We start from the raw sequence: 27,368 nt of genomic DNA, 5'->3' as shown, positions 1-27,368 counted from the left end.
TTCCTGCCCCCTACAGGCTAGAGAATGGGACCCACAAAGCATCAGAAGCTCTCTGTAAAGATATTTGCTTTCATATCTTCTCTTTAAATCTTCAATAGTCCAACCCTTTCTAGTCTCTGTGCAATGAGTGATCCAAGGGTTTCAAACTGGTGTTTGAAAATTCATTTAAATATTTGTATTTGGTCTGGAATCTTTGGTGTGTCCTATCTACAGTGCTTTCATGACTCCATCAAAACTTGCAACTTAACATGTTCTTAAAAATGCTGCTCTCCAAAGAATATATACAAGTGGAAAATAAGCCTATAGCTCCACATCACATGTGATTAGGGAAATGCAAATTAGATCAAGATTGAGATATCACTGCAAAGGTATTAGAATAGCCAAAATCCAGAACACTGAAAACACCAAATCCTGGCAAGGATGTGGAACAACAGAAATTCTTGTTCATTCCTGGTGGGAATGAAAATGGTACAGCCACGGTGGGATGCAATTTGACAGTTTCTTAGAAGACTAAAAATAGCATAGGTGCCAGCAATCACATTCCTTGGTATTTACTCAAATGAACTGAAAGGGTATGTGCACACAAAAACCTGAACATGAATGTTTATGGCAGCTTTATTCATAATTTTCAAAACTTGGGAGCAACCAAGATATCACTGAGTAGGTTAGTGGGTAAACTGGTATACCTGACAATAGAATATTACTCAGCACTGAAAAGCAATGAGCTATCAATCTTTGGAAAGACATGGAAAGACCTTACTAAGTGCAAGAAGCCAATCTGAAAAGAGTACATATCGTATGACTCCATTATATCACACTGTGGAAAAGGCGGAACTGTGGAGACACCTAAAAGAACAGCAGTGACTAAAGGTTAGTGGGGAGGGAGGGACGAACATGCAGGGTACAGACAACATTTAGGCAGTAAAACTACTCTGCATGACACTATTGGGCATACATGTCATTATACCTTTTTCAAAACCCACAGAGTGTACAACACCAAGAATGAACTGTACTGTAAACTATGGACTTTGGGTAGTAATGTGTCACTGGAGGTTCATCCACTGTGACAACTGTACCATGCTGGTGGGGGACATCAATAATGGAGGCTGTGAGTGTGAGGACAGGAGGTGTATGGAAACTCGGGACCTTCCTCTCAGTTTTGCCATGAACCTAAAGCTGTCCTTTAAAAAACAAAAAACTGTCCTTTTAAGAGGAAAACAAAAGGAAAAAAACACTACCCCTACATTAAGTAATAAGAAATATCTTGTTGAATATTCTCAAAAGTACCTTCCTAGTCTCATTATGCACAGTAAACAAGAGAGGGAATATTCTGGCTAAAAAAATTAGCCAGCTTTTCCAAACAACCTCTTATCCTTCTTACATTCCTTATCCTTCCAAAATTTCCACACCTAGAACTAATCATGTTTTGGCCTTTGATTCTACCAATGCACCCCATGAAACTCCTGACCCCCAAATTCCTCCAACATGATGCAACACCGGCACAGTTTAAAAATGTACAGCCTGGAGGAACTGGGGTCCCTCACTGTCTAAATGGTTTTCCTGGCCTTCTGAGTTCTTCTGGCGTGATCTTTGTTCTCTTCCTTTGCCTCCAAAACAGCAGGCGTTTATTCAAACATTTCTGACTCTTTGAGAATCTGATAAAAATTATGGCTCCTTTACCCATTTCTGTATATAATTTCAAGTCTCTGTGGGTTCTCCTACACTCATTCATAAATACCCTCAGCTTCCTACGTGTAAGCAATGCTTAATAGTACTCATAACCACATGCCATACCCTCTTTATCCTACCACAGAAATGTTTTGTCATGTCTCTGGAGCCAAAATGAGAAAACAATTTATCCCCATGAGCCAATCAGTTGTTCATCATTTTAACAAAATGTTTATAGCGTAGCCACAGTATGCAGAAGATTAAGACAAGAGTATGGTTTACACTGAACTCACAGTGTGATCCTCTAAGAAATGCTCTCCTGGGCCAACCTCATGCTCTTTAGTTATTTCGGCTACAGGACCATGCTCCCAAATCTCTCACTCAGATTTTCTCCCAAGCTTTTTAGGCTTGAATGTCCATTAACCATCCCCATTCGGGCACCCCACATTCACCCCAGCTCAACACATTTGGAACATGCTGTCTTGGCCCCAAATCATGCTTCTTTTCCTCTCTCCGTGAATGACGCCCCCATTCAACCATTCGGCCATGTCAGAATTACAGAGGACTCCTTCGCTTTCTTTATTCTGACATCCAGTCAATCAGCACATTTCTGTCAATGTTAAGCCTTAAGTGGTTGTTGAATCCACTCACATTTAAAACCACTGTTGTGGTTGCATCTGACTTAAAACATTGAGTTTAACTCTGATAGTCCCCCGCTAAAGGCACAGATGCCAAACCTCTTCAGTCTTGGGCTAGAGGTCTAGAAGGTAAAGTCAAAGGATGAGTAGATGCTAGAAAATGATGACGGGAAGAAAGCTCATGAGAGAGGACATCTGTCGGTCACTGAAATTTTATTTCCAAAGACAAGGCAATTGGGATCCCTGTTGGTCAGTGAGGATTTTAAAGGGATGCTATTTTAGTCACCCTTAATTATATCAATTAAATTCCAACTTAGCCAAGGAAATATTTGACTGGTACAAACAATAATCTGTCCCTTAGAATATACCCTCAAGGAATTATCTTAGCAATATGGTCTTTATCCGAGTGCTAGGTCCACGAAAATGAAGAGACTGTTGAAGAAACATTGTCACAGCTTCTTCCCCTTAACAACGCAAATTATTGTCTGAGCCATATTACTTTCAGAGTATTACTTCTCACTTCAAAGTATTTTTTAAATTATGGAAGGCAATAATATTTAATATCAAAATAGAGAAATCTATTAATATACTAAGAATTTTCAGGAAACCAAAGCTCTTCTTCATTTTAGTGTCTACTAGAGATAGATACTACAAGAATACATATTTGACTATACAAATACTTAACAGATTTATTCACCAAGTATATTTGGATATGCATGGTTTCGTCTGAAAAACAACCAACCAGGAAAAATGTTTATTTAACCCTCATTATATATCAAACAGCATGTTAACATTTCATACTAAACACGCCATTGTCACAGAACCCTCCGATATTCATAATGAAACCACCTCTGTTTTATAGTTAAGGATATCACGGCTTAGAGAGATTAGTAATTTACCAAAGATCACACACTTTTGACCCCAAGGAAATACTACCAACAAGTGGTTTCTTTGAACATAACACTGTATTGTAGAGAAATGGCAGAAAGACGAGGCATGTGAATTAAATGATATAGTTCATGTTTTAGAAAGGAAGAGAGAGGACTGTGGCAGGGTACAAAGGTGAATTTAGTGCTAGGTATACAGTAGGCTTCAATAAACTATGACTAAGTTGAACGTGTACGTCATTAAAGATAATCACAGTACATTCGGGGAAGTCCCCAAGATTCCCACCCGGTATCTGCCATGTGCCCGGGAGCGTCGAAATGAAAGATTCTCTCCTTGACCAAATTCCAGTTAGGAAAGGAAAATAGTTATCTAGAGAAGACAGCGAGAAGAATGTTGTTTCTGGAGATCAACGGGCAAAACTCGCGAGAAAACAGATGTTGTACTGACATCCAAAGCATCGTGAAACAAGGTTAGTTTGAGAGTCCAGACACTGGTGTACACAGTTACGGTGGGACGGGAGACGTTCCTTGCCGGATAAGAGGTTGTCCCACGTGACCCCCTGCAACTCTGTGAGTCCATGACGTTCCTGAAAAACAGTTCTATGAACAGTTTATGAACCACGTAACTTTAATGAAATGGATTAAAATGTTAACGGTGGTTATCTCTGGGTAGTGAAACTATCTATGGTGACTACTTTTATACTTTTTGCTTACTGATAGTCTCTAAATGTTTTTGTAATGGACATTTTAGAACATGCTCTTAGAGCAAGCCCTTCAAGGTGAAAGGGTGAATTCGGTCTACCTATTCTTGAGAGGTAGGCTAGATAAGCCACTAGCATTTTAAGCCACACTGGCTTCAATTCCTGATGACGTGAATTTAAAATATCATCATGGCAAAATAACATTGAGAAAGTAATTTCTAGTATTGGTTAACACATAAAGACAAATATTTCATCATGTGTCATGTTGATAACAAGAAAAAATAACCATCATGCATACTTCATTTACCTCCTCAGTTCACTCTTGTGATATTAAATTAAGTTCGGGCACTCTGATACCAGAGTAGAGTGATTTAAGGTGGGACAGTGTGCAGGCCTCACTAGTCTTCTTATATCTTACATTCCTGGGGAAGGCTTCTTTTCCAAGACTCTGACCTCACTTATGAGTTACTGTAGACTCAAAGCAGATTAAAGGAAAAGTGGGGGAAAAAACTGAAAATGGAAAAAATACACAATTTTTCAATGTGCATTTCAGTGGGTACCTTGTCTGAAAAAAAAAATCAACATGTGTCAAGGTCAATAATCCAACTGAACTACTGCAAAGCGAACAGCGAGCAGGATTTAGCACAGCTCCACCCAACTCTGAACGCATGCAGATTCCTTCGGAAACAAACCCAGGAACGATGCCGAGAGCCCAGGCACCGTATGCACTGCGGGAAAATGTACAACAGCTTCAGGTACTTTCTAGAAAGGCTATCCTCGTTCCTTGGCACAGACGATCCTCACGGGCACCGGAACGCCCCTGGGCCAGGACAGTCTAGGTGAAGTATGTATTTGTATGCCCCTTAATTCTCTCAGATGAGATTTGCTTAGGAGGTTTCCCATTCCAGGTGCTGACGTGCTCCTGCACTTCTCACTTAGTGGGGGTTGGATTTATGCAGGACTGTTCCTCTTCTATTTGTGGATGTACTGGGGTTTTTTTTGTTTGTTTGTTTTCCTTTTTTTTTTTTAAAGCAGGCCTCCCTCTAGTGGAACAGCAAGCTTTAGCCCTATTCCTTTGAGTGGCCAGGCTCTGTTTTGAATAAAGGCTCTAATTGTTTTGAGATTCCGACATGAGATACTCGTTGTTTTACACTGATTAAATGGCTTCTTGATCATTCCTCCCAGGGCTGGATGTTAACCAAACCTTTAAGGGCAACCAAAAGCAACCTTCGGAATTCCTGTTCCCACAAATGAGCACCCTGCTTTTCTCCCCAGATGAGGCATAAGCCAATGAGTTAACATAACAGAATCCTTGGGAGAGTTTTTGCTAAGGAAATTGGGTATTCTATGTCAACATTTCTTGTATACTTCTTGCCCAGGATCCCTGTTCCAGCCCACGACCCTGCCTGCTATTCCCTAGGTGGAACTTACCCCCAAATGGCCACCCCATCACACATTCCATCCCACACATCACTCCCTTTGACCCTATGCATTAACTCAAAATCCAGGTTCCCCTTGCAGGAGTCCTCCTTCACCCCACCCACTGCAGATGACCTCACTCACTCTCCAGTTTCTTTCACCACTTCCACCTCATTTCCAATGAGGACACAGAACACCCTTTCACTTGTTGGTGGGTGACTTCATACTAGTAACTGTTCACTGTGTGTGTGTGTGTCCTCTACTCTACAAAACCCAAAACTCAAGCATTCAGGCTCCTAAACAGCATGCGGCAGTTCTCGTGCCTTTGGGGCCTTTCACATAGCATCCTGCAGTACTTTGCAGACAGGAGGCTGCTTATTTCCAGAGGTGAGTCGGGGAGATGCTAACAAGGTAGAATCTTTAAAGTGGGATCCAGGTTGGCAAATCTGGAACCACTCAAAAGTCTCGTCCCATCACATTCTGTGGATTCCTCCCATGTCGATGCATATAATGATTTCTCTCTCCTCAGCTTCTCTTATATTGATACAGACCCCTTGGCTACAAATGTATATATGAATAGATGTATATATAGGTCTGTACACACACACACACACACAACTAAGAGCAATGCAGACACGCACAGGCAACAGCACACTACTGGAAAGCAAAAGAACAGGGCTATGGTCCAATCCAACAGCTCTGTACCTTTGCACTACACTTCTTCACCTTCAACGACCTCATTCGCAGAATGGAAGGATACAGCCAAGACATTATAGAGCAGGTAGAGTCTTATTCAGTCTTATTCTAAAGCACCAAGAAAAAAAGGCAGCATTGTTACGATTTTTTGAATGGATGAGGTCAGAACCATTCATTAGTGACAACAAAAGTAAAAAAGGTTTGAAGAGACGTGCCTGTCCAAGTGTTCTCCAAGAGCAACAGTTTCTCTACTGAAAGATGTGCCCAAATTGAATAAATAGAGAGAACACGTGCCACTTACAGAGTACTCACAGTGTTCTAGGAGCTTTCAATTCACTTTAAGAATTTTTAACCTATGTAAAAAGGTGAAAGGGATTAAGAAGTACAGATTGCCAGTTCTAAAAATAGTCGCAGGGCTATAAAGTACAGCATAAGGAATAGAGTCAATAATATTGTAGTAACTACATATGGTGCCAGAACCCAGACTGATAAGGGTGATCACTTCACAGGGGATACAAATGACTAATCACTATGTTGTATACCTGAAAGTAAAATATTACATGTCGATGGTAATTGAAAACAAGTTTTAAAAAATAATCTAAAATAGATTTTCAAAAACCCCACTTTTGCCCTAAGAGCAAGGTACCACTATTCTCATTTGAAAGACGGGGACACTGAGGCACTAGAAGGTTACTTTTCTGGCTCAAAGTCAGCAGTAGAGCCATATCTCAAACTGCATGATGACAGGCATACATGTCATATAGAATGGTTTCTGTCGAGATCTAAATATCAGAAATTCCTGACACTTTCAAAAAATGTGAAGCTAATGGGAAGATGATGAAAATCACAGGCTGAGGGACCTGGGGAAGCCGGGGACATGGGTCCACCAATCCTCTCACTCGGACATCTTCCCGGTCCATAGGCCCCTGGCTGTTCCCTGCCCCTTCCCCATGGGACAGGACCTAAGTTACGAAGTATAATACAGCTGCAGAAAGATTAATACAGGCAAGTTAACTTTATTATTACTCAATCTCCTATGGTACATGAATAAAACAGAGTCTAGCATACCATCTAAGAAGAGATAAAGTTCAACATGTTAATAGGAAAACAGGGAACTTCCTGACCTACAGTAATTAATGCCATTGCAAGAATTATTGTCAAAGTTCTAACCAATATATAATCCCAACTCTGAACAGTACAGTCTAACACTTGATACTCTTACCAGGTTTGGGTTAAGAGAGGGAAGGGTCAGCAGCACATAATTGAGAAACCAACACAGATGTACAAAGATAATTACCGTTTTGAGAAAGAGGAAAGTAAAATATAATTATACTACTTGAAAGAATACCTTCAGTTTCTCTAGAAGAGGCTTATCGGTTCACTATAGAAACAAACCTCTCAAGAAGAAAGTGTATTTACTCACACTAATAGTTTATGGCCATACCCCCCTGAAAGCACCCAATCTCGTCTGATCTCGGAAACTAATCAGGGTCAGGCCTGGTTAGTACTTGGATGGGAGACCATAAAATGTATTCCTTTAAAGTATATTTCCCTGCCTCAGGCAAGCAAGCCTTTCACTTAGAGTAGCAAGAGTGTCAGTGTCTTCAGTCCCCCAATGGACCCGGCGCTGAGTGCCCTGGGAAACCATGGCCCTGTGGTTCTGGTTCCACCTGAGACACAGAACTGGGCCACCCCCCACACTCAGGTTCTCTGCAGGTGGAAGAACAAAACCTGGTGCATAAAATGTTCCACTTTACATTACTAGAATCATATGTCCACACTTACTTAAAAGATAACATAAAAGAGCTGTGAGCCAGCCACTATCGAAATTAAATACACATCTCTCCTAACACCCAAATTAACTGTAGCAAATAAACAGTCACCTTAAATATCATTTTTACACAGAATATTAGCTTACGTGGTAAAAAGTCCACTCTCCCCTTCTTCCACATTAATAGGCTAAGATGTTCACATGCTGCCAAACTAATTGCCCCATTTCCTAGCCTCACACGCAGCTCAGTGTGGATATGAGCTCCATGTAGGTCAACAGGAAGTGAACAAGTGATGTCTACAATGTCTCAGTCACTCTCAATCTGTAAGAAAGCCACTTGCCCCACGTTCCTCTTGTTCCCTCTGTAGATGGGAGCTCACTTGGGCAGGTACACCATGGGAAAGGTGGGCCAAAGAGACGGAAGGAAGCACACTGTGGTATGACTTGGGGAGAAGAGCACCACGTGTGATCCGGACTGCTCATGTCTTGGATATGGCACAAAACTTAAAAAAATTTTTTCACTTACCTATTTTGCAGTTTCTTGTGGAAGCAGCTTAGTTTTAGCCTAACTAATCAACTCTATGAAATCTACTCAGTGCCATTTAGTCCGACTTAGATCCTCTCTAACAGCGCGACCCAAGAGGACTTTCTCAATGGTGGCACGCGTTGGCCAATATGGTAGCCACATGTAGACACTGCCAGGGGCTAGTGTGCCTGAGGAAGTGAATACTGAATTTGAGTTAATTGAAGTTAAAAATTTAAAAACCACAGGCGGCTACTTGCTGGTTGCTTCTTTACTGTGAATATAAGCATCCGGGACATCTAAAATTGGGAGGGTACAACCATTAGGGAGACCCATTATCATTATAGAGACACCCATTTTCTAAAGCTAAGAAGTTTTGCTAGAATATTACCAAGTATTAAAGGGCCTCAAACCACAGTTTCTCAAAGTAGAAATAAACTTTGAGCTAAGACTTTAGTATGACATGTTTAGGGTTGTACCGTCATTTTAAAGCTGACACTGGCTTATATTTCAACAGGAAGGACACCTGGGATTCTTTTATAATGTCATCAATGAATTTATCTCCCATAAAACTAAACTCAGCAGATTATTTCTGCTGAGGAGACGAATGCAAACCAGTTAGCAACAAGCAGGCTAACCAATGAGTCGCTATCTTTCTGCCATTACACAGAGGTCTGGGACAGTAAATTCATGTAGGGGTCTCTGGAATGCCTTCTGATCCATTTGGGTATTCATTTTGTGAAACTCTGTGTTGGAAAGGTCAAGTTTGCATTTAGACTTTAAAGCTCTACCAAACTCCAGGAAACAAATGACATTTCCAACATCCATCTAAAATATGTAACTGAGTCACTGAATACAATGATGAGAAACAAATAAACCAAACTGGGCAGTCTGCCCAGAGGCCACAGTCAAATATAAACTTTGGAAAGAGATAGCAATGAAGGGAGGCTTTGAGGGCTATCAGGGGTGGCGGGGAGGTAAGGGCAAGAGAGAAGGGGAAGAAGCCATGGATGAGGAAGGAGAACGGGGAGCACGGGCAATAAAATAGTAGTGAAGGAGCAAATCAAACAGAGAAGTCTGGCCCGAAGCGCTAAGTGTATTCACAAAAGCCCTCACTTGGGCACTCCAGTGGGAGGTTTACAAAGACATATATACATACAATTTACACGGGTTTTGCCCCAGAGTGAGTTTATTAGTAATCTTAACAAATGGACACTCCAGCCTCCTTTGTTGGGTGAATTTTAACAGCAGTGAACACAGTATTGTCGAATTACTATGAAAAGCTTCAGATGAATCTCAAAGAACTGTATCATTCCTTAAAGATTTAACCCATGCAACTATAAAGCAACAGCAAATCGAAGAAAATGTATGCGGCTCTCACACCCTCTTCGCTGAAAGCAGAGTGAGGAGGCTCATTCTTTCACGGGAACTTGGATGTTTCTTGATCTTCCTGTCCCCAGTAAGATAGGGCCTCAACTTCGACGTCTTTTAGGACTTGGAAGTATGAAACGTTAAGTGTCACAGTAGTTTTAAGTCAAATGATATCCTCCACAGAGGAGCAGTCTCTGTGTGCTCAGAATGAACAGCTGAACTTTTTATTGCCCAAAGTGAAAGTGTCTGGAACTGCAGTTCAGAAACATTACCCAGATGCACAATGTAGAACAATGGACCGAGGGGTGGACGAGGAGACGTAGCTTCCAGCTCCAATTCTGTCTTGGGTCAGCCTGATGGTGATGATGACGATGGTGCTGATAGTAACAGCATCCTTTCCAACTGATTCCAAACCCCACCCACTTAACACCATGTTACAATCAACATCATCTTAAAATCACTGTGGCAAACGGTACTGTAATTTAGTGAAATCTTCCACAAAAATCTGAGATGGAGCAAGCGGCAGCCTCATTCTATCTTAGACTTCATGAAATGCAGACTATAGTAGACCAGTCAGCAGCTACTGTTATGTGCACGCACTATACCTCTTTTTAACTTTGTTTTTATTGCTGGCACTATTACAGATGTCCCCATTTTCTCCCCTTTGCTCACCTCCACCCAGTACCCATCCCCCTTTTCTCTGGCTGTCACCACACTCTCCCAACAGCTCTTGCTGGACGAAATTGTTATCAATTTCCTTTCCCAGATTCAGAACTGACACACGGAGGGTTGAGTAATGCGCACAAGATCACTCAACTAGGAACTGGCCAAGGCAGTTTGAAACCCAGCAAGCCCAGCACCGGGTCTTTGCTCCTGGCCATCAAGGTCACTGTTGCACTTCATGTGGGACTTGGCACAGTCCTTTCAAGCAACCAGCACCTCAGATTCCTCTTAGGCCCCAAAGTAAAAGCACTGGACCAAGTCATCTCCAGAATCCCATCGGTTTTCAAACTTACGGATCTCTGGCATAAAACACAGCCCCTCAGATCCCTTTACAAGACAGATACCATATTATTAAAGAAACTAATAACACATTAATTTTAATTATATTTCTTTACAGAAGAATCCTGTATTTCACTCTGGCTACAGGACACGATAAACTTTTGGAACAAAACTGAGACATTTTTGTTACCAGTTAAATGATGGTAATTTTAAATAGAGCAAATACTATCCTTTAGGAAATCTGATCAGTGTCTTTGTACCACCTCCTGTCTAGTTAAGCTATCTTCTTCAGTTTCTGTAACACTGCGGGGCAAAGGAAGATCAGAGCAAATGAATGTGCCAAAATCGGTCAAGCACATGGTACCTAATTTGATCTTGTAAATACTGAAATGAGAACAATAAAGTATGCATATACATGCGTGTCACACACATGCACATTCACAGTTTCTGTGTGTGAATACTACTTTATGTTGAATTGAGGACTCTTGAAAAAAAGGAATTTTCGACACACCAATCTTAAAGTCATTAAGAAATCTCTTGTTGTAGGAAATGGCACAGAACACTGCAAATCAGAGTGGTCCTCCCTATTACACCACATCTGTCTTCAAATCACACTAACCCCTAACTTCTCCACTTCCTAGGAGTACCCAGGTTGGCCATAATAAAAAATAGTTTAAACTCTTGTGAGATCTTTCATGCCATAAGAACTCAGAATAAAAACTTCACCAAAAATAAGCTGCATTCTAACTTCCCTCCATCGAGTGCTGATGTGAAGGGATTGTCCAAAAAAGCGAGAAACAGAACATAACTCAGGCTGCTCATGTGATAACGTCTCTTAGCTATGGACAAGAATTTCCTGTTTTAAAAATGAACTCCAAAAACAATTTCCTCAGTTTCTGGCAGAATTTGTCAATAGCCAATCCACTAGTTCACTGGGCCAAGTCAGGAGAATTTAGAAACCACGTCACACAGCATTGAGGTGAACACCGACACAGTGACCTCAAAAATGAGACTATGATTTGACCCGCATTCAAACTTGGCTGTTGGCCTCCAGAGCTGCCTAGCCGGTACCTTCTCCCCCAACTCCCACTGGATGCTTCTCTGCCCCCCTCACCAAACTCAGGGCCCCTAGAACACAAACTAACATTCCCTTCATTCCTGTGTCTCATGGGCAGGCAAAGCAGAGTGCCAACCCAGAGAAGGAGATTAACAAGTATCTGCTGGCTCCGTGAATTACTAAAAGAATGACCAATTTAGATAAACAAATGCCCAAGTGTATCAGTCCCCAGAAAAGTCTCTCAGATCCTGGGTGGTGGTGATGGGGCAGATGAGAGGGCAAACTGACTGTCTTGACCTCGAGAACCAACTCAGTGAGTACTCCTGGGTCAATCAGAAAGTTCAGGTGTATGAACCACCGTGACACCCAACCACCTTCCTGGCCTTCTGTCACACGCATCCCCTTCAGCCAATCAGTCACCAAGTCCTCTACCTTCTTTGCATCGCTGGAACCCACGCCATCTCCCTGCTGTCACCCAGCTGTTCCCACCACGTCGCACTGGTAGTATCTCGGTGGGGCTCAATGATCAGCACCCTATTTTCCCACCCAGCTGCAAAAAGAATGAGGAAATAGTAAGGGAGGTGTGGCATATGGAGAGAAAAATGGCATCTCTATTACTAGGATCTTCAGTTCATAGGCTGTGGTTTCAGGTCTACAGTCCAGCGGCTAATACTGAACCCAAGTGTTGACATTGAGTTCAAAGCTAGTTTAATTGTGGACCAAAGAGCTTCACCCAAAGGGCAGCTCCCTCCCAAGAGGAAAATAGAATGGAGTTGAGATGTCAGTTTGAATTCCTCCAAAATTTGCCAACTCCAGGCCAGGAGTAATATTAGTGAATAGAAAGAGGAGTCCACGCACACCTCCAGGGATCTCTCTAAAGGCAGCCTTTCCAAGGCTGCCCTGCTCAATACATGCTGCTGGCTCCCTCCTGCCATCTGCCTACCTACACACCGCTTTCATGACCATGTGGCCCTGCCTACCTCTCCAGGTGTGAGGCTCAACTCAGATCATCCTCTCCTCCCATGTAGCTTACCCACTGGCCTCTGCCCCCTGGTCTGATCTTCTGTTACTCCCTCTTACTCACCTTCCAGACTCAATTCAAGGTCATCCCAGATAATTTGTCCCCATGAACATCCCCAGTGAAGCTCAGCACAGCCAGATTGGTGTCTCCCATCACGTGCTAGGTCTGCCACCCACGGTCACTCTAATACTTTATTATAGTCTATTCATTAGACCCCTCAAGACAAGAACAATTCTTTATATTTTTAACCTCCCAATACCCAGTACAGATCCTGGTACATGAACACCTACAAATACTTATTAGGTTAGAGAGATGCAAATAGCTAAATGCAAAGTAGGACATAACAATTCCATGGAAATAAAATGTCACAGAGGTTCCAGGGAAGAGAGAACAAATGCACATGAGAGAACCTGACACATTTTCTCAAAGAGGTTAAGCGTTGTAAACAAAGATATATAGCTAGATATATCTTTGGGGAATCAGAGAAAATTTCATTTTAAAAAGTTAAAATTGAATTGAACAAAACTCAATGGATAAACATACAGAAAAAGTATTCTAAGGGGAAAAAAGGCAAAAGACACCAAGCTGGAACAGCAAAAGATGTACTTAAGGGACACCTGAGTCTCCCAATTTGTCTGTGTTTAGAGAGCAGCCTGAAAGAAAAATGGAGTAGGAATCTGGCTAGAGCATTCACGAGGCCCTGAGTACCCAAATAAAATAACTTTTGACATAATTTAGAGACAATGGGAATCAAAGAACGTTTCCTGAAAGAGTAGCTGTTAATTATGCCAAGGAAACTATATAAAATCTGGATCCTTGTAGTGGTAATAATAATCAACTAATAATTTGTTTTTCAATTACTCCCAAATTTTTCAGGAACATAGTGACTGAGAGCTTATAATAGTTTGATAAATCTCAGTGGAATAGTATCAGAGTATAATAAAATGAGTAATAATCTATTTAGAATGATGATCAAACTACACTAGTAATTTGTAGTCATTTTTCATTTTGTTTATGATTCTTTCAACCCATCCCTGCATGCCTCATCTATCTAATGACTCTGTACTTGACACTGGTCTATCCTGTAATAAGCATTGCCTATTTCCCAATTCTCTTAATAGCCAGGAAAACAAAAATGCTTATTACAGGTGATAACAACTATAGCCATGTCTCTACTTCTCTATTTTTTCTCCCCTAGTCTGTACCAACTATGGTGAGTTTCAGAGATCACTCTTCAAAGAACAGTAGACAATCCGCAAAACGGGACCACATAGGAATGATCGAGCTGCCTGATTTCAGTGCTAGAGCTGAACACACGGATCAGACAGACAAATGGTCTCTAGACCCACCTGCAGTCAGTTCTGAGCTACAGCAGCGAGCAGCTCCGAACAAATTCCGAGATGGCTCTTCAAAACATGGCGCCAACAGCAGCAGCTGGGACTGTAACCTCCTCTAACCAACTAATTACGTGCTATTGGTCAAGTCACTTTAGCCTATTGGGCTTGATCTCCTAATCTGTGCAATAAAAGGAATAAACAATGTCCCCAAGCAGAAAACCAGTGCATGTCAATTAACTTTCAGCTGAAGACTCCCTTTTAAGGACAGCCAGGACTCCCAGGAGGAAGCCGATTTTCCAGCAGCGGCGTCCGGCCTTTGACAGCTGCCAGAACAGCATTCCAGTCCAACCTCTCCACTGTCTTATTTTGGGTCCCCCAGGAAACACTCTCCGAGAGGATCTAAAATGCAAGCAGTTTCTAGGGAAGCACCCTCACTTTTAAAGGGGATCACACTCATGAAAGGCAAGGGATGAGGTGGACTGGACAGAGACAGCAGTTGGTCTATGATTTTTTGTAAAAAAGGACTCAGCCAACTCCTCGGGAAGTTCTGGACTGACAACAGTCCTTGGGAGCGATCTCAAATCGTACCCTGCCTCATCCAGTCATTGGGTGGGGCTGCTCCCTTGCCCTGAGTAAGAGGAATTTCTGGGAGCGGTTGGGCTCTTAGTCATCCATGACAAGTCTCCATGCAGCTCGGGGTATGGGGGAGTCATTCCTGGAGGGGCTAACTGGACAGAGAAGTGGCAGAGCCAGGACATCTACCCCAAATTTTCTGAAAGGAAGAAAAAGAAAAGCAGGGTGAAGAAGAGAGAAATGGATTGGAAAGAAAGAGCTGGACTGAAGAAATCAATTTTTCTATCGGAAAGCCCTGGTATCTGCATGGCCTTGGCAAAGCTGTTTCATTTCTTCATGCTTCAATCTCTTCCTCTGTAAGGTGGTCCAAGGTCACTTTCCCCACTCAGATATCCGGGATTCTATTCCACAAGTCATTCTTGGTCAACTTCCAAAGCCCTTCTGTTACCTGCCTCAGGCTTACAAATACCACTAAGGAAGAAAAAAGCCCACACATACCAAAAATTTCCAGTAGCATTTGAATTCATCTTTGTTAAGTGTGAAGAGATGACCAGCAGTAGCAGAAAATGCAAATCTACGCATGACAGTGGGCACACAGCAATCCCCGATTAAATTAGATTTGCAGGCAGCAGCTTGGGGATTTTGACATTAGACTGAATACGATTATTCAGTTGGTTCTATCTTTATTACCCATGCTCCCCCTTGTGAGGCAATTTTCCTTATTGGAAGTAAAGCAACCCCAACCAATGCATTTAAAAATGAGACTTTCCTGTTCTTATTAGCCTGTATCAAAAAAAAAAAAAAAACTATTTGAAGCGCAACCAGGGGGAAGGAATTGGCTCCTTATTGCAGTTCATGTTGTTACTGCTTTAAAAGTGGAGAAAGACTCCCCAAGGAAATACTGTCTCTCAAAACAAGCTCACAGGGTAATCAACAGGAGAGGTCTTTCAAGAGAGATAGGAAATAGGGAAAATTATTAAAATGTAATAAAATAAGCAAAACGGACACAAAACAAGATTGAAACATAAGCTGTTTGGGACAGAAGTGCCACGTCTTGAGATTCACTTTCAGAATAATGTTAATAATATTGTCCAAATAAGGTTAGAGAAACCTTTCCAACCAACACAGCAGCTCTCAGTCCTTGAGCTAAAAAACCCCAAACCAAAAAGGAGCATAGAAATGTGGCCGATACATGTGAATTTACACTCCAGCACTTTAAAATAAATGTCCACCAGGCTCAGTATCATGCAGAGTGGAACTCCCACCAATGAGATACTGTAATAGCTATTCATCTGAGCTAAACACAGATTCAAGTAAACAAAAGAAAATCTACAGTTCCAAGTGGATGGATATCATGTCATGGAACCATTACTAGACCTTTGGTCATAAACACAGTCACCTCTATCTCAAGTTCCAGCTCCAAGGAATGTGTTGGGCTCTGTTGGGCTCTGGGCTTCTTTCACTTTTTTTCTTTTTTTTTAGATTTTATTTATTTATCTTTAGAGGGGAAGGGAAGGAGAGAAGGAGAGAAATATCAATGTATGGTTGCCTCCCATGAGTCCCCTGCTGGGAACTGGCCCGCAACCCAAGCATGTGCCCTGACTGGGAATCGAACCACGATCCTGTGGTTCGCAGGCCCGTGCTCAATCCACTGAGCTACACCAGCCAGGGCCTTTCACTTGATTCTTATGGTGACCCTTTGTCTGAAACTGTTCCTCTAACAGTTACCAAATTACTAAAGAAACAAATGACACTTTCATTTTAAATGTATGTCTTAAATTCTTTACAGGAGCCCTGGCTGGTGTAGCTCAGTGGATTGAGTGCGGGCCTGCGAACCACAGGATCGCAGTTCGATTCCCAGTCGGGGCACATGCCTGGGTTGCGGGCCAGTTCCCAGCAGGGGACTCATGGGAGGAAACCATACATTGATATTTCTCTCCTTCTCTCCTTCCCTTCCTCTCTAAAGATAAATAAATAAAATCTTTAAAAAATTCTTTACGGGAGATGTATTTCTCTCCATTTACAAAAACAGACATGAGGAATAATGGAGTTTGCTAAATTTATAGCAAAGGGTTAGTTAAATACAGTCTCACGTATGTTATATATCCACATACCCTACAACTCAATAATATTTTTCTTTTCTCATTTTAGTAAAGTGGGAAGTCACACAGAAGCTCTACTAGAAATCATTCCAAACATACCAGATGTGTATGACAATTTTTATGTTTTATGTAACAGAAAAGGGAAAATTAGAGATGTGATAAAGTAGTTCAATATATGAATTTTAAAGGATTCATAATCTTATGACTCTTTATTCCCAAAAGAGAACACAGAGGCACAAAAAAGATTAATTAATTTAAATATCAAAATTTTTAATGTTTTCAAGATTAGTGATTTACTTAAATTGCCATACAAACCCAACTTCCAATCAATTAAACAAATATTACTGAGCAATATGATTTTCAATAAAAAATAAACAGTAGCATTCTACTCAGCACTAATTGAAGATAATTTGACGGTATTATAAATAAGTGAAGCTGAAAAGTCTTTAGCAATGCTTAAACTACATATATTATTTTTCCTTAAATACACAAGTTAAACTATTTTCATCCATGAGGGTGGAACCAAAACATCAAAAATAACAGTCTAAGGTAGAAGATCCTCAGAGGAAAACATGTCCAGAGAAACACTTAAAGAGTGTTTTACTCTTTATTTAAAGAGTAAAATGTCAAAGTCTAGGGAAAAAGTTCACTGAAAACACAGTAGGGTTTTCATAAGTTTTTTTAGACCAATAAAGATCATGGCTTCAGATTCATCTTCATTTAGTTGTTTAACAAAAGAGATACCGAAGACCTACTCTGGGAACTGGGTTATGTTTATGTCATGGTGAGCATGTGATAGGGTTAGCGATGAAGAAATACAAAGAAACAGAAAAATCATAAATTAAGACACAAGATAGTGAATAAAAAGTAAAGCAATTAAAGCTAAACGAGCAAGATGGATTTCCCACGAAGGAACCTCAGTGACTTTTTTTCATTGTAGGCACTATTATGGATGTGCCCCACTTCCCCTCTCCACCCAGCCCCACTCCCAGGCCGTCACCACTTTGCTGTCTTGGTCCACGGGCCACACCTAAATGCTCATTGACTAATCTCTTGTAGTGCCCCCCACCTCCATTCCCCTCACCTCTGAGATCTGTGAGTCTACTCCGTGTGCCGATGCCTCTGTTTTTATTTTGTTTATCAGTTTATTTTGTTCACTAAATTACACATAATAGCAGCATTATTTATAATTGCCAAGATCTGGCAGCAGCCCAAGTGCCCATCAGTAGATGAGTAGACAAAAAAGCCATGGTACATTCACACAATGGAATACTACATGGCGGTAAAAAAGGAACTCTCACCCTTTGCACCAGCATGGATGGACCTCTATGGCTATGGATATCAATGAATCCTACGGGCTTGCCCTTTAGGACACAGGCCCTTCCAAAGACCTCTAAGAAATGTGGCTGCTCAACAGCAAAGCACACAAGAGTAAAGAGAAGCAGGACTCCTGTGACGCCAAGGGTTCGGATTTTAGAGTTGATCCTCTGACCTTCCCAGCACTAAAATAACCATCACGGCCAATGGAGGTCTTCAGAGGAGGGAAACACCTCCTCAAAGCCCCAGCTGAGTTTACGGGCCAGCAAGCGCACTCTAATGAACAACGTGATTTTGTCAGGAACATTTATCTAACAGCAATTCACTCCGCAGCCTCATTGTAATACGTTTATCACCGCGCAGCTGCTGCCCTGTGCCATGGCATAGCGCTGTGGCCCGAGATGGCCACCGCTTCAAGGAGAGATGCAAAAGCAACTAGAGGACGTGTGTGTGTAGACCCCAACTTTCATCCTGGGGTGTAAGCACCTTAAAATACTCAAGAATACCTGGTGATAATCCTCTAGCGAGACTATATCCTTGTTTTCCTATAGCACTTGGAATAATGGCATCATGCAAAGTGTACTAAATTTAGAATCAGAACGACCTCATCTAATCTTCACTAGAAAATCAAGGCAAGTCATTTAATCTTCCAAGGCCTCAGTTTCTTCACCTTTAAACTGGGGACAATGATGGTCACCCTTCCCATAGTCCCTCTGATGATAAATGAGATTAACTTCTGAAATGCTTTATAGTTTCCCAAGCAATTTCAAGTACAAACCCATGAAGAAGTCTCCCAGGAACAGGAAAAAAAAAGGGGGGGGCAAGTTCTCAAGTAGATATTGGAATAATTCCCCAGATTCATGGCTGTCTCAAATCCATAGATTTGAAGCCAGAAGGAAATATAAGACTGGCATTATAAATTATTTACCAAAGAAAGAAAATGGGTGCACCTTTCTCTATCTTTCATTAGCTTTGATAGAGGGCAGGCACCAAGGCTATCCCAGAACAAAGATAATTAAAAGTCTATAACCCTCTACAGAAATTGGGAGGAGAGCCTCTCAGGTCTACCTTGTGCTCTGTGGACTCTAAAAAACATGCTGATCATTTTATGCACTAAAGTTATTACAGACATTAGCCAGCCTGCCAATTTGTCAGTAGACTGTTGCCTAATGAGCAGTTAATTTGTCTTTGGGAAGACAGGTAATAGGAGTTAAAAGTTTCCTTCAAAAGATGTCATTTTGGTCACCTAATACATAAAACTTTTTTGTGTGTTGGTTGGTTAGGCTACTTCTCCATCACTGCAAGTCTTTGAAGCACACAAAACAAAGACTCGGAGAATTTTGGCTGCAATAATGAGGAGAGAAACAGGGTCACAGGCCCAGTGGAGAGGGCACAGACCATAGCACAACATGGGGATTTCAGGCATGGCTGGGCCACCCACCAGCTGTGTGCCCTGCGCAGGGGTTAGGCTGTCTCTATGCTGTTATGCTGACATGTTTAAAATCAGATCATCCACTTCCGATCAAGATGTCGGCACAGGCAGATGTGGCTCACTTCTTCACACAACCACGTCAAAATTACAACTAAAATATAGAACAACCATCACTCAGAACCATTATAAATTGAGTCGAATGGAAATCAGACAACTACAGAACTAAAGAAACCACTTCTATCCAGACTGGTAGGAGGGGTGCAGATGTGAAACAGGCTGGTCCTTCACTCACGTGTGGTAGATAAAAATTCAGAAGTGATATCTTGGGAGCAAGAAGTCCCAGTCCCCCACCAGGCCCCCCAGCCCAGGATAGCAGCACCAACCAAGAAGACAATTCCCTACAACCGTTGAGATTAAGTCAATGGAAGAAACTTCTAGAGCCCCAAGCAGTTCCTCTTAAAAGGTCCACATATGGACACACCTACTCAGACCCACTCCCTCTAAGCTCCAGCACCAGGGTAGCAGCTTGAAAGGTACCAGTGGCAAACAGGGAGGAATTGAAGTGTCTGGCATCAAGGTGCGCAGAGGCCATTGTCCTTTTTCTAAGCCTTCTCCCCATAGAGGTGGCAAGTAGGTACCATACCTGAGACTCCATCAACCTGGCTAACACAGTGTGACCCACCTAAGAGATCCCCAGAAAACCCACCCAGCCAATTTGTGAGCCCACCCAAGCTGCTCTTCCACACTAATGGATGGTCTTGGCTTATGCTTCACAATTTCCTAAATCCTCTCAAACAAGCAATTGCTGGCCTCAGGGAGCCCCAGGCCCAGCACTAGCAGCAGCCAGCCTGTACTCATCCCTTGGCTTTGCCTCGGACTCTTCACCCCAACAAAAGTAGCAACCATCTCAGATTGCTTCATAGCTCAGGCAGGGTGGCCCCACACAAACCATAGGTGGGGAGCTAACCTTGGCCTGCACCACCTGGAGAAACCCCAGGGCCAGCACACCCAGTAGACAGCTACAAACCGCATGAGAGCACCATCACCGCGCTCCTACACAAGTGACCCTCCATGGAAGGCAGAGGCTGGCGGTCAGTGGTCACAGCCAACCCTTGTAGCTGACCAGCCTGGGTAACTCCCTCCCATTGATGTGCCAACAGCAATTAAGGCTCAACTACAGGAGGAGGATGTACTCAGCCTAAATGGAGAGTGCACCTGGGAAGAATGTACCCATCTTGAGTGACAGGGAAGGCTATGCCACTGGACCCTACAGAACACCCACTACATTAGACCATGTTACCAAGACACGAAGTCAAAAGCAGCTCTACCTAATACATAGAAACAAACACAGTGAAGCTGCCAAAATGAGAAGACAAAGAAATATAGTCCAAATGAAAGAACAGATCAAAACTCCAGAAAAAAACACCTAAATGAAATGGAGATAAGCAATCTATCAGACGCAGAGTTCAAAACACTGGTTGTAAGGATGCTCAAGGAACTTAGTGAGGACCTCAGCAGCACAAAAACGATTCTCCTCCTATTTACCTGCTTTGTCATGGTGGTTGTATTAGAACACGTGGACATCCTTTAGGTACTCTGAGAACTGCAGACACCATCCAGCACTGTCATTACTTAGAGAGTAGCTCCATTCTTAGGTACACTCTCGCCTTATCACTGACAGCTACACTTAGCACATTGCAGAAGCGGCCCCTCCTGTGAGTGCACGCTGCTCGTCTTGTTCTGAAATCTCTGGCCTCCCTGCCCAGCTTCTCAGTTAGACACTAACCCTTTAGAGCAAGTCTTATTCTACCTAGAGATTTAATGCAGTGAGCGAATGGAAGAAGTCGTCTAAATTTCTACAACCAGAAGAAAAAGTATAACCACATACATTCTAGGAAAGGTCAGCTGATACGGACTTCATTACCATGTGCTGCTCTGGCTGACTCTGTGGTTCTAGTCAATTTGTAGCTTCGGTTCAAAAATCACTAACCAATAATACCAAACAAATGTCTTACATGCAAAGTTGAAACATTTATTCAAGACGTGGAACATAAACACAATTAAAAGGTATTGCTTCAAATTTAGTAGAGCTTACTCATTTGAGGGCAATCACAAAAGCATCATTAAACGCTAGAGATAGAGTCTGTACCCATTACTGCAATGAAAATGGTTTCCCATCTTTCTCCTGTTTTAAACATGCAAAAGGATGCCTCAAGTATCTGAAAATACCTTCTCATTGTCGGACCACAGATGGTATTGTTAGCTACACTAATACTTTGATTCCAACAGAACAGTGGAATCAGTGTTGCTTATCTTCTGATTTTCATCAGAATAAAATTATTTATTGAAGACAAGAGACAAAAACCCACTTCTAGCTAAGAATTACAGAGATCTTTGGAGGTTACATATCCTGTAAATCAGGCAACATCTGCCCATTGCAGAAAAAAAAAAGCATGTCCTAGGCTCCTCCTTTTCTCCCCCCAAAAGCAGCCACGATGTATCTGATATAATTGGATAAAACCTATCTGTAAAGGCTCTAGGCAAATACACACACACGCCCCCAGTGGCCAGCCTGACTTTGTCCCATCACAACTGACTACAGAGGACTGATGATGCCACCCTCATATAAAATGATGATTGCGCCCTCCAGCATAAAAGCACATCCACCTCAGTATAACACAGTGGTTCACAGTAACAGTCACCAGGCCCCGTGGATCCTTAAAGGTCAGTCCTTCACACCCATTAAGTCTTAGTCTACATGCCAACTCTTCAATAAGGCCCATGGTGACCAATCTAATTAAAATTGCAAAACCCTTTCCTCCCAACTCTCGATAACCTTAACTTGATGATTTTCTTTATTCAGAAAATTTAGCCACTTGGAGTGTATCACATGGTTTACTGAATCATTGTGTGTGTATGTACACATGTTAATCATTTTACTTCCCCTGCTCGCTCTCTCGCTCTCTCTCTCTCTCTCTCTCACACACACACACACACAAAGGTAAGATTGCTGAGGGCAGGATCTTTATCTGTGTACTACTATATCCCAAGAATCTAGAAAAATTCCCAGCACATAGTAGAAAATAAATCAACATGTAGTAGTTGAATGAATGAATAAAGGACTCGGCTTAGACTGACCTGGCCCTGAGTCCCAATTCCACCTACACTTGGCTGCAGGACCCTGGGAAATGGCCATCCCCTCCACAGCTGTGTTTCCCCATCTGTAAAATGGGGACCCGAGGAGCCCCTGCCCTATGGGATCCTCATGCAGGTTGGGTGAGTCAGTGAATGTCAAGGGCTTAGAATCATACTTGGACAAAGTGACCTTTTAATAAATGCTAGCTGCCATCATTATTATTATTTCAAGGTATGTTTCCCAAGGCAGTGATAGATTTGTGATGATTTACACGCTCAGGCCACTGGCTCTCTTCATATGTGACATCACAGATCTGAGATTGTGAAAAGGGACCCAAGGCTCCTGATAGAGCAGCAGAGCTCCCAAGGGTCAGACACCATCACTGTGGCCTCATCAGCTGCAATTCAGTAATGGGCAGGATTCTGCAAGGAGCTGTTGACAGTGGAAGCACTACTGTCTCAGACCTGCTGGAGTAGAGTAAACCTAAGGATGAAACCAATGAGTGAGTGAGGGTAAGGCTCGGAAACCTTAAAAGGCAGGGAAGGCAGCCCTTCTCCTCCTACTTGAACAGAGAGATTTGTTTATTCGGCTTAACAGGGGCTGAAACTCACACTTTATGAAAGAAGATAAAAGGAAAAAAAATAGCCCTGTTTCAAAATTTACCAGAACATACTCTAGAAAGCTCACAGTCAGGAAGGTTACTGTAACTTTTTCCTGGAGCAAAATCCTAGTGTGTGTAAAAGTTGAAAATTGAATCATTAACTTAAATGTTCACTAAGTATTTAGGAAAACAAAACACTTTGGAAACACTATTGATTTACAAGGGAAAAAGCAGGGAGGTGGGGGGTCGGAACCGATTCAGTGAGGAGAAGGGGTGAAAAGGAGTGAGGAAGACAGAGGCGAGGGGTAAACAGGGCAAAAGCAAGAGGGGCATCTGTTGACTTCTTGGCCATCAGAGTCTTAACTTCCCTATTTATTATAACATGTCTCCCCACAAGGCTAATCTCCTTCCATAAATTGTCCCTTTAGAGCAAAATAAAATGAATACCTACATGCTCAAGGATTAGATCATGACAAATCAGGCCAAAAAGGAATTTCTCTCCTCACTCTAGAGAAGGCCCCAAGATTTGGGGGAATTGAGCGAGGTCACAGTAGCTAACTTGAAGCTGGAATCAAATTTCCAGACTCCCCGAGTCAATGCTCTTCCCTCCACACACAAACGTCCCCAAACTCCAATGTGCGCATGCTAAATGACCAGGCAGTTTCAGGAGGAGCCCATGACTCTGCACTTCTGCCGGTCCCCAGTGGGGCTGAGGCCACTGGGTCACACTGCGCAGCAGGCCTCGGCCCCATTTCACCTGCCAAGGTGAGTCTGGTAAGAATTTCTTGTTGTTGTTTTAATTTAAGAAGAGGCGTTTTCCAGGAGCAGGAGAAAGCAGCTTACATATGATATGCTGAAGTTTTAAACTTTCTAATAACTCAACACTATTAGTAAAATTGAAGGGGGTACCTATTTACACAGCGATGTCAACTGTAAAATATAATAAAATTGCAGGTTTTTCCTCTTGAGCCATCTCACTGCACTCTGTGGATATGCATTTACTGATAATTTCCCCTTTATTTTGAAATATACTGTGCCTAAAGTGCACTACATCTACTAAACCTGTCTTAACTCTTTCTCCTGTGATAATAGAGAGGCTATGTCTAGGGGGTGCTTCCACTTGCTTCTGAGACCGGACATTTTAGATAAGAAAATTCGGCACGGATGCAGCCAATTCCAACAGACACGTGGGCACAGATTTTACCTGCCTCTAACGCAATGTGACAAAATCAACCACACCCACTCACATGTGTCACAGCCTTGTTGAGGGAACACACAACATAACAGAGGGAGAGGAGACCTGCCTAAACTCGTCACTCCTATTTCTCTATTTTCTCCTGTCTATCAGAGGAGTCCCCATGCATTTGAAGAGAGTTGATGCAAACTAAGCACAATATGTCCTCTCCGGCCAAAACTCTGTTAATCTCCCCAACCTTCCTATTGGTCCCCTTGAATCAGCTGAGCCCAGGAGATGTTTCCTATAAAACGTCCACAGTGTATCTCAATCTGATCCCAGTAAAATTTAACTTCAGCTGAAGTGAAAATGCAGAGGTAGCATTTACGGATAACAGCTGGAGAACATTAGTTCTCTGTCTCTCCTTTTCTCTCCCAAGGGTTGAAAACTCCACTGTTCAGACAGGAAGTCGTCACACACCACACACTGTACGATAGGAGAACACTGGGATATAAGAACAAGTTGCAGAGGATTAGGGGGAGTGTGCAGGGGTTTTGTTCAGGAACACAGAACAGCAACTCTGCAAACCTCTTAGGGTGTCTTTTCCCCCCACAGTGTTCAAGCAGTGTGATGTATGCACACCCAGAATTGTCACACACACACACTTCACTCCCTGAAAGCTTTTTAATAACTCAGAGTAAGAAAGTTTACTCTTCCATTTTTAAAACACAAACTCCAAGAAGTTTGGGGGAGTGGCTAAGATTCTCCAATAATCTTTTCTGGCATACTTTCATACTTGCTATCTAAAAAGACAAACATTTATCTTTTTACAAATGAAAATTGTCACACACACACACAAAAACCTCTCACATAAGTGCCCAGAATAAGGATATATATATATATGTGTGTGTGATATATATATATATATCACATACATGTGGAATTCAAAACATGATGAGCTGGGAGAGAATGATTTAAACAAAAGGTTCTTGTGGGTATGGTTTTTAGGGTCGGTTTCTGCTATAATTTCACAAAGCTGCTGAGGACGAACACAGCCGCAAAAAAGCAGCGAGGCATCCACATTCTGTGGCCACAGCTCAAAGTTCTGGGTAGGATGATAGGAGTCTCCCAAACACCACAGGCTGAATAGCCATTCTGCATTCCTACCCGTCTGCAGGCTCTGGACCCGGTTTGTAACCGCCTGTCCTCTGGGGGCAGGCTGTGAAACCAACCCTGTCTCTTCCACGCACGCCCCTCCGGCCAAGTTCAGGACAGACAACCTTCCTAACTTTCGATCTACAAAAATGCCTTTGCCATATGCATATCAGGGGCGTGCTGTTAATCAACACGGTGACAACACTACGGTTTTATGCAAAGAGGGGGAGGAGGGGCGAGGGGGAAGCCAACCCACACATCCATCATCCTTTAGGAGGAGGTGGAGTTAAAAGTTTCTCCAACTTCCAAGTTCCCACTTGACAGGCAATATTTCTGTGCAATTTCCAGCCCCATGGAACAGATGGTCCTTTGCCCATCTTGAGCCCCGAGACAGCCCAGACAAAGCCCCCAGCCACTGCTCCCCTCCTGGGGCCGATAGGTGGTCAGTTTCACGAAGCTGTCAGCCCAGGGGTAGTGAGTAGGGAGAATGGAAACTTAATTACTACTTCCAGAAGTTTTTCCTCGTACAGGAGAGCAGAGGGGACTGGGACACAAAGGCCTAAGAAAGTTTTCACTGCATTATTTTTGAAAATTGTCTTCCACCGTCTGCTAAACCATCATCCTACAGCCCAGATGCTCGGGGTGGGAAAGTTGAGGCACACGCGTTCAGAAACACGGCAGCAATGCAACTTAAGCCGTCCCGAAGACAACCTGGGAAGTTGCTTAAAGGGACCCCCACGGTGGGAAAGCACCCTCCAGCGCCCGACCACTCAGTGCCAAAGGGGAGGGTGACGGCCCAGACAGATTGCCAAATGGGTGTGCGCCATCGCAGCGGGCAAGAACCTTCCTTCCCAAACTAGAGGGCGAGGGGAAGGGAGGGGGCGCGATCCGGGAGTGTGAGGACTGTCGGCCCACTCACCCTCACTGCCGTACTGTTTGCCATTGTTCGCGCCCATCCTGCCGCCGTCATGCCCGCCGTCTCCTGGGACACTCCATAGCTGGGGCGCACCGATGTGCGCTGCGCCCGAGGAAAGCCCGCCCGACGGGACCGTTAGCTTTGCATAACCCACGCTCGAGGGTCGATGTCCAGCCGGGAGCGTCCCCTGCACTCCGTTGGGAGGGAGCGCTCGGTTCCCTCCTGGCACCCCCGATGGCTCCGGGTGGGGTTAGGGGCAGCCACAGCTCTCAGAATCCGCGTTCACGGCCGGCGGGCGCAGCGCCGGGGAGAGCCCGCGCCCCGGGGCCGCCCAGAGGCTCGCCGCGCCGCCGCCGCCGGGTCCCCATCCGCCCGCCCGGATCCCCCTGCGGTGGGCGCTGAGCCACACGGGTGGCCGGGGCTCCCTGGCTCGGTCACCTCTTCCCCGCACCCTTGCGCGCCCGCGGCTTCCCCGGGGATGGGCGCGGCGGCCACTTGTTGCGAATGTCCCGACCAAGCGGAGTCTCGCGGCCCGGCTCAGCTCGCCCGCGGGCCGGACTTTTGTTAGCGCCAGGCGCCTCCTCTCGCCTCCCAGCGTCAATCACAGCTGGAGCCCGGGGAGGAAGGCCGGCCCGGAGATGCGCGGCCTTTTAAAGGGGCAGCGCTCCTTTTCGGGGCTCTGGCTCCCTGCCCCATCCTCTGCTCAGGCCCTCGCGCCACCCGCGAACTACTCTGAGCGAAGAAACGTGCTCTTGGCTGCATTTTACTATTGTTCTTTTACGGCCTTGGCCCCCAATTTGTAAGATGAGCTTCCAGGCGTCGTTTGGAACCTCTTGGCTTTGCCTGCAAATATGGCCTAGTTTAGGTGTGG

The 27,368-nt window shown here is 43.5% G+C and overlaps 1 protein-coding gene across 1 annotated transcript in view; it reads right to left on the bottom strand.

Moving 5' to 3' along the window:
- The window catches only part of FBXL7 (F-box and leucine rich repeat protein 7), a 344,099-nt gene extending 317,056 nt beyond the window's left edge, over positions 1 to 27,043 (bottom strand). Inside the window, exon 1 of the mRNA XM_037063032.1 lies at positions 26,501 to 27,043. Within this exon, the coding sequence (XP_036918927.1) occupies positions 26,501 to 26,537 (37 nt within the window). The 5' untranslated portion in view covers positions 26,538 to 27,043. The remainder of the gene's footprint in view (positions 1 to 26,500) is intronic.
- Positions 27,044 to 27,368: the final 325 nt, after the last annotated feature.

Source organism: Sturnira hondurensis, unplaced genomic scaffold (assembly GCF_014824575.4).
Source record: "Sturnira hondurensis isolate 20B ecotype Veracruz unplaced genomic scaffold, ASM1482457v3 Scaffold0014384, whole genome shotgun sequence".
In the NCBI taxonomy this organism is placed as follows: Eukaryota; Metazoa; Chordata; class Mammalia; order Chiroptera; family Phyllostomidae; genus Sturnira; species Sturnira hondurensis.
This window is presented reverse-complemented; position numbering and strand designations above follow the sequence as displayed.